Below are 8,674 nucleotides of genomic sequence, written 5' to 3'. Positions count from 1 at the left end.
TCTGAAGCCATGGGTGAACTCTGAGCAGTCTGGCTCAGCTTTCACATTCCTAAGTATATGACATTGGCTCAAAATGAGGCTAATATGGTACTGTCTCCTTTTCAGGCTTTTTAAATTTCTGCCATCTCATTTACCCATAGAATCCATGACAGATCTAGAATGTAAGTAGGAAAAATGACATGCCCTTCATTTTATAGCAGGGAAAAATGCTGAATTAAGTGATGATTCTCAAGGCCCATAACAAGTCAGAGATAAAGTCAGGAAGACACATTCATTCTTTTAACAGATGTTTATTAAGCATCTACACTTTATCAAGCAGTGAGCTAGGCTCTGGGGAAGCAGCAGTGTACAATGCTAATCTCCAGGAAGCATTTTAATGAGAAAACAATGGAGAAGCAGGCAATTTTAGCTGTTGAGGGCTACCATGGTGACAGTAAGCAGGACAGAGAGTGACAAGGCTGTAATCATTGTGGACGGATGGCCAAGCAGGAGCTCTTGGAGGGAGTGACATTTCTTCTGAGCTCTGAGTAGTAAGGAGAAAGAAAGCATTCTAGGGAGGAGGAAAAACAGGGACCAGTCTCAGGGACATCCAAGGAATGCACTGGACAATGTGGCGGCATCGTGATGAGGAAGGGAAAGAGTGGTAAGACATAAGGTGGGAGCACATAAGGTAAGCAAGAAGAAAAATTTTGGAAATATTGTAGATATATTTTCCATTACCCTAAATCATCATGCCCAACAGTGTGGTCTATTGAATCAATAGGTTTTAATATTTCAGGAGAAAGTACTAGAAAATATAAAGTCATTGTTCAAATGTTACTATCAAATTAGATGAAGAGAGGTACAGCCAGCCAATAGTTAAGAGAGTCAAGATTTCTAGAGAAGAGAGATTTTTTTAATCTGAAAGTTCCCTTTACAGAGCAAGAGGCAAGACCGGTCCTTTGGTCAGATAGGACTCTGAGTGGAGAGAGCTGAGATCTGATACAAGCGAAGCTCTTAACTTACCCTAGAGAGGAAATGGAGCCACTTCAAAGGCAGGGAGGCAGGAGGAAAGGAGAAAGGAAATAGAAGAGGAAGTGGTCAGAAATGTAGTATTTAGTTCCTTTGCCCCCTCTCTGGAGCCATTATCTGAAGCTGCAGATGTTAGACAGAATCAGTACATTGGAGGGAATCCCAAACAGTGAAGTTTGTTCTTCACTTTCCTGGCCACAAACTGGAAAATTTTCAAACTAAAATTGGTGTTTTGAAACGCAAATGCAATTTCAGGTCCCACCCCAACCTCACACCAAGATACTTCTTCAATCTGATCCTATGCCTAAGTATCTTCAATGTAGATATTCCCAAGCCACCACTGGTGGTTGGGATCCAGCCACTGAGGTCATGAAACTTATCTGGGAAAATCTGGAACTGAGAAGGAAGCCTCCCAACCAAGATTCCACTTCTCCTGATATTCTGTCACCTTTGGAAAGGCCTCTACGTACAAAAAGTCAGCAATAGTTAGAAACTGAGTGCCTGCATATATAAAAGCATTTCTCCTTGGGCATCCCCTTGCTTTAACTGCCCCTGCTGGTGCGTGGGCATTCAAAACCGGCTCCCGGTGTTGGCTCCACAGGCTGACCCGGACACAAAAGTGGGGCAGGGGGCACAGCTTGGACGAGTTGCACAGGGGGATGTGATACAGGAGGCAGCAGTGGAGCATGGATTGCAGGGGAGTCTGTGGAGAGATAGAGAAGGTGAAAAAAGTTAGGGGTGAGAAATGAGTGATATGTGATGGAGCACAAAGAAGGAGTCCCCACTCCAAAACCACAGGACAAACCGGGTGGCAGGCATAAAGGAGGGCACAAGATGAGATGAGCACTGGGTGTTATACTATATGTTGGCATATTGAATTTAAATAAAATAAATAAAACTATAGGACAATGACCCAGTGGAACCCCTGGCCATTGATCTCTACTATGCACCCTTACAACTAGACTGAGTGATCTTAAAATGCCTTCCCCAATCAGATATTCTATATGAGAATCAGATTCTCTCCTATAGATATAAAATACAAAGAATGATTGACAAGAGAGCAAAATCAAGTCCAAAATTTGTTGGGTTCTATATGCAAATCTCCTACTCAAGGAACAGTTATATGTCTTCTCTCCCCAGTCAACGGCTACACCAAGTAGCCCCACTGGAGACCTGGCAATGGTCTGAATGGACAGTCTCTCCCTTAACACTATGTCAATGATGCACAGAGTGAGGAGAGTAAAGGGCAATGGGTCATTCAGCAGAAGCATACACCACCTTCCTCTTTGTACACAGCACAGCTATTACCCTGAGAGTCTCATTTGAATTGAGCAAATGACTTGGCCAAGTGCCTAGATCACACCTACTTGCAATCCTCGCTCTCCAGAAGTTTCCGGTATGTGTTGATCTCACACTCCAACCGAGCCTTAACGTCCAGCAGCACCTGGTACTCCTGGTTCTGCCGCTCCAGGTCACCCCGGATCTCAGACAGCTGCTCCTCCACGTTGCTGATCAGGATCTGCATCTGGGCCAGCTCCGTGCCAAAACGGGCATCGGCTTCACACAGAGAGTTCTGCAGACAGTCTTTCTGTAATACCAAAGACAGAAGCAGATGGAGAATCGTGGACTGCAGCCCCAGTCTCTCCAGTAAGACTGTGACACCCCAAGGTGTTGCCAGGCCTGGAGAACAACCTAGTTCCTGTTAGCACTCCTCAGCTGGAAGAACTAATGACGTGCCATTGCTCATCATTGTAGACCTCAGGATAAATTTGCAGGACCTCGCTCATCTGAAGGAATGTTCATTCCTTCAGCAGCCACATCTATGAGAAAGTTCTTGCAAAGGCAAAGAAGTCGGGGTTTGAACTGTGTCCTGGTCTATACTTAAGGGAGGCAGGGACTGAATCAGGAACTGCTCTTGGGAATGGGAACCAGGCTGAGTTTTCCAGGTGTGCAATGGAGCTCACCAGTGTGTGCTGGGCCTGAAGCTCCACCTCCAGGGCGTTCACCGTGCGTCTCAGCTCCAGGATCTCCGACTGGCAGCACCGCAGCTCCTCGGAGCAGGACATGTCCTGCTGGCTGATGCTCTCAGACTGAAGCACAAGTGCACAGAGACATGATCAGCAGCCTGCCCGTGTGGAAGCCCGGGTCCCTCCCTGCTCCGAGGCAGCACCCTCACCTGATCTTGGAACCACTCCTCCACATCATTGCGGCTGGTCTGCACCATGGCCTCATAGTGGCACCTCATGTCCTCCAGCACCCTGCCCAGGTCCACGGTGGGCTCAACATCCAGCTTAATCTGGAGCTTGTCCCCCAGCTGGCCCCTCAGAATGCTCACTTCCTGTAGGAACAGAAAGATCCACACCCTGAGTGAGGAAAGGCTTTTTGACAGAGCAGATGACACCTGAACCCCTCCCCAAACAAGCAGCATGAGAGGCGACCCCACTCATGCACTGACATGAGAGGTCTTGCCCATGGTCCACGGGGAGAATCCATTTGGACACCTTCCTATATAGACAAGGCAAATCTTTACAGACCAGAAACTCCCCCTCTGCTACATCCCACACAATCAGTCTGACTGCCAGACCTGGATCAACCCTTCATCCTGATGCCAAGTGAACCCCAGGTTTAACCCTAGAGCCCCAGGGTGAGCAGTGCTCCCTTTCCTGGCCAGTGCCCTCCCCATGGGTCTGCATCCCCAGGACCACACCTGTTCGTGGTTCCTCTTGAGGCAGAGCAGCTCCTCCTTCAGGGACTCCTGCTGGGCCTCCAGGTCAGCCTTGGCCAGGCTCAGGTCATCCATGAGCTTGTGCATCCCACACATGTCCGCCTCTACCATCTGGCGCAGGGAGAGCTCACTTTCGTGCCTGCGAGCACAGGAGATGCAAGGTTAGCAGGATGCCAAAGACAGCCCCTCTCAGCTGCCCCTAGTTTCCATTTCCTTCACCAACTGGGATTCTCATTTGCTCACTGTGCTCAACTCTGGCCTCAGAGATGAATTAGACTCAGTCCCTCTACTCAATTGGCTCACGGTCTAGCAAAGCACTCATAACAGATATCATTTTATCATTGGGCTTGAAGCACCTTTAATGCCAGAAGATTAACTGGCTTGCCTACAATGTATCTTAGCATCCAGGACAGGGCTCACACTGCTGTGTGAGCTCTCCTTTAACCAGGTTAAGCAACAACCAAGCACCACGTCAGTGATTTGCCCCCTTCATGCTTGTGTTGGGCTATTTCTCTATATCTGATCTTTGTTTAGTAGAAACACCTGGTACCTGAAGACCCCATACGTAAATCTGGACTTTGACCCATCTGTAAGGGGATCGTCTAACTTATGTAAGAAATTCAACAACTGTCCTTACTCAGTCTATTCTTGAAATCACCTTATTCTGCCCCTAGTTAGTGAGCTCAAGCAGCCTTATCTTTAATTTTAGGAAAATAAATGAAGGAGGACTAACTCTGGGCTACACCATACACAGTGAATTTGGTTGTATTCTTTCTCATCCTTCTACTCATTTTGTTTGTAATAAAAATTTCTATTTGGAGAATTTAGGAAAGAAGAAACAGGACAGTAATTCAGTCAATCAGGTGTTTGGCCTTTGGGACTTAGGGTGGAAGAAGGAGTCACTCTGAGCCTTCTTCAGGCCCTACTTACTTGATTCTAAAGTCATCAGCAGCCAGCTTGGCATTGTCCACTTGGATAATCAGCCTGGTATTTTCAGCCTTGCTACACAGGATCTGAGGAAAACCAAGAAGACAGTTCACACACAAAACATCATAACCTGGGCCCCAGCTCTACAGGTGGCAGTACACTCACACTCAAGGGAATCCAAGAACCCAAAGCTCCCTGAAACTTCAGTGGCTTCTTGCCTGCCAGGCCCTATCACTTTCCTCAGACCCAGCACCTCCCAAGCTACTCCAAACCTCACCTTCTGCTGGAGCTCCTCAATCGTCTGGAAGTAGGACTGGTAGTCTGGACACACAGTGGACTCATGGCATTTGCTTGACTCTCGGATCTTGGTCTCCAGCTCCTCATTGTCCCTCTCCAGCTGGCGTACCTTCTCCAGGTAGTTGGCCAGGCGATCATTCAGGAACTGCATGGTCACCTTCTCATGGCCATTGGGAGCGCCTTCCCCATAGTTCTCACAGACTCCAATGTTGCCAGGAATGTTGCGGGTCCCTGGCAAGGGGCAAGCAGTTTGGCAGCTGTGGGGCATACAGAGGCTGGGCTGGCCCAGAGGGGTTGACCCAACACGCGGTCGGTTGGCATGTGCAATAGTGGCCGACAGGCACAGGGATGCAGCCTTGGCCTCTGACCCAGGCTGGCCTCCAATGTCAGTGCAGGGGCCACAGACATTTGTTGCTGTAGACATCTTGGTGCTGCCCAGACAGTGGGATGAGTTGATGTAGCAGGAAGTCATGGTGTTGGACTGAGGGTGCACAGAAGGTTCAGAGCAGCTGGGAAGGCCAAGCCACTGAGTGTGACAATCCCCTATCCTCCTGGGCCTTTTATACCCCATCCCAGGTGGGTGTTGGCTCCATGCTTTGACCTCAGGGCCTTGATTCTCTACCTATTGTTGTACCGTCATCCTGTTACTCAGCTGTTGAGTTTACCATTAAGAGTTCCTCACCTCATTAAAGGAATGTTGATGAAGTTGAGGTGCCCTTTGCTTTTTGATATTAAGTTGTCTGTTAATAGAAAGTCAGAAGCTTTTTATTTTTTCAAAGAACAAAATCCTTTTAGCCATCAGAGGTTTATTCCTTGACTATAGTTGGCCTCCTTGTTGATGTGCCCACACTGAAGTCATGACTGTTCCTGTTGGTCATTGAAGTGTCAGAAGAGATAAACCCCTATGACCACAGTGGTGCTCACCTGGGCTAAAACTAACCCAGCCTTCGCTATTCAGGGAAAAGACTGCTTCTTTGCTGATAGATGCTATAGGTTTTGATTATCAAAATTTTCACATTTCTTATTTAGTTTTCTGTTTTTCAAACTAAGGAATTTCTTTAAGATTTTGTTTATTTATTTATTTGAAAGAGAGAGAGCATAAACTGGGGAAGAAGCAGACTCCCTGCTGAGTAGGAAGCCCAACATGGGGCTCAATCTTAGAGCCCTGGGATCATAACCGGAGAGGAAAGCATACCATGTAACCTACTGAGCCACGTAGGTGCCCCTCAAACTCAGTTTTAGGGTCAATAAAACTTTGATAAGTCCATTCATTCAGCACACATCTCCTGGCACATCCTATGTGCCAAGCACTGTGCCACACACATGCCATAAAGTTACTTAAGCCTGATATAGTTTCTGCCCATAAAGAAGCAACCCAAACTTGGGTAGCCATGGATGTTTTAAATAGGTTGTCTGAGAATCTCATCAGTTGAGGATGACCCTGAACCTTGCCTGATCTGGACCAGGAAAGGTGAGTTCAATAAGCTAGAAACAAATAAAAATTAACAATAACATTTTTTTAATCCCAAATAAGAACTTGGCCATGAAATTCAATGGACACTGAGTTATCAGTCAGTATTATCAGAGTCAGTATGGGGGAGTTCTTCCTACCTTACTTCCTTGATTCTAAGGTTCTTCACTGAGCACTTACCGTATGTGTTAGGGGATTTATCAAAAATATTGTTTAATCCTACCATTCTGTAAAGTGGATATTCTTAATTTTACAAAAGAAATAAAGAAGACATTGAAGACTAGAGACATGAAGTTGTTTTTCTACGATCTACCCCATTATGAAGTTGCAAAGCCTGTTCTCAGTATCAGTGTCTTTAGACTCCAGAGCCTACTCTTGTTCTCTTCACCTTACTACCACCACATCCCTCTATCCCAGTCCCCAATAGGAGAACAACTGTGTCACTGCCAGAACTAAGAAAAACTATAAGGTCTAGATACTGGACAAGAAGTTGAAATTGATAGTTGATAAAACAAGAATCTAACATTTAATACTATTCTTTGCATCTCAGAAAACACAAATGTTGGAATATCAATTCAAAGGGGCAGCAGGGTTTCTCTAAGGACCATTCAGAAAGATGCTCAAGAGAAAATTCCATCTCCAAATTATTATACTATATCCCACACCCCAGTAGCTCTTGGTACTAGGAAACCAAGACAGCTGAATACTAAGGTCCCAAAAGTTTTCTCTCAAAATTTGTGGCAGGAGATAGTTTGTCCCCTAGGACTAAAAAAATACCTAATGTGGAGTAAGATTCCCCCCAAAGTGGTTATAACTATATCTTTGTGAAAATGAATATTTTCCAGTCCTCTGAGCATTGAGCAAAAGCTGAACAGACATTTCTACAGGGACCAGATATGTATCTGTGAAACATAAGCTGTTGGACTTCTATCAAGAAGCAATACAGAATTTGAGACTTCTGCCCAGATTGGGTTTCCCAAGAAAGGTAACTAGTGGTCATCTCTGTTCTAAAGTTTACTCAGAGCTCATCAATGAATAACTCTTTATAGACATCATAATTAGAAGACATCACCAGGCAAGGCCATCTCATCCTTCAGAGGCCTCTGGGTGCAATCTGCTTAGGTTACATCTTCAAACATCCCTTTGTTACCCTCCTCTGCCTCATCACATAGCAACAAGCTTCTCAATAAATCAGAGAACTAGACTTATAAAGTCATTTCATTTGACTCACTAAGTAGAACCCATCTTTTGGCCTTATTCAAGTCTATTGGACTTGCCAGTCAATGGACTGGCAAGATTCAGTCCTTTAGCTAAAACTCATGATTTCTTCCATCTCAAAATACACAACACTTGTTACTTCATAATGTCACTGCTGTGGCTTGCTTTTTTTGTTTGTTTGTTTGTTTTGTTTTTTTATGAAAGCTAGTGTTTATTGAGCACTTACTATATGATGGGCACCAAACAACTGACAAGCATTGTCTTATTTCATCATCACAATTTAATGAAGTTACTTGGAAAGTACATCATTCCAGACCTCAAGTTAAAGGTTTGCATAACCTAGGTATTGTGGACATTTGAAGAGCTTCAAGGTTTTTTTTTTAATAATAAATTTATTTTTTATTGGTGTTCAATTTGCCAACATACAGAATAACACCCAGTGCTCATCCCATCAAGTGCCCCCCTCAATGCCCGTCACCCATTCACCCCCACCCCCTGCCCTCCTCCCCTTCCACCACCCCTGGTTCATTTCCCAGAGTTAGGAGTCTTCATGTTCTGTCTCCCTTTCTGATATTTCCTACCCATTTCTTCGCCCTTCCCTTCTATTCCCTTTCACTATTATTTATATTCCCCAAATGAATGAGAACGTATAATGTTTGTCCTTCTCCGATCGACTTATTTCACTCAGCATAATACCCTCCAGTTCCATCCACATTGAAGCAAATGGTGGGTATTTGTCGTTTCTAATGGCTGAGGAATATTCCATTGTATACATAGACCACATCTTCTTTATCCATTCATCTTCCGATGGACACTGAGGCTCCTTCCACAGTTTGGCTATTGTGGACATTGCTGCTAGAAACATCGGGGTGCAGGGGTCCCGGCGTTTCACTGCATCTGTATCTTTGGGGTAAATCCCCAGCAGTGCTGTGGCTTTCTATGTCTGGGTGACGCGCCTCTCCAAGGAAGCTTCCTCACAGTCCTGGTGAGGGCCTCTACTGAGTCTGCTGTTTTGCATAATGACG

General features: G+C 45.4%; 1 protein-coding gene across 1 annotated transcript; it reads right to left on the bottom strand.

Moving 5' to 3' along the window:
• Positions 1–274: 274 nt before the first annotated feature.
• Positions 275–5,491, bottom strand: KRT38 (keratin 38). The gene is made up of 7 exons (XM_025987080.2): positions 4,941–5,491; positions 4,667–4,749; positions 3,719–3,875; positions 3,188–3,349; positions 2,976–3,101; positions 2,379–2,599; positions 275–1,714 (listed from the first exon to the last, which is right to left on the bottom strand). Exons 1-7 carry the CDS (start codon positions 5,430–5,432, stop codon positions 1,582–1,584), a joined length of 1,374 nt encoding a protein of 457 aa, XP_025842865.2. The 5' UTR covers positions 5,433–5,491; the 3' UTR covers positions 275–1,581.
• Positions 5,492–8,674: the final 3,183 nt, after the last annotated feature.

Source organism: Vulpes vulpes, chromosome 2 (genome assembly GCF_048418805.1).
Source record: "Vulpes vulpes isolate BD-2025 chromosome 2, VulVul3, whole genome shotgun sequence".
Classification (NCBI taxonomy): domain Eukaryota; kingdom Metazoa; phylum Chordata; class Mammalia; order Carnivora; family Canidae; genus Vulpes; species Vulpes vulpes.
Note: the sequence above shows the minus strand (reverse complement) of the source record. Positions and strands in the feature narration are given on the sequence as shown.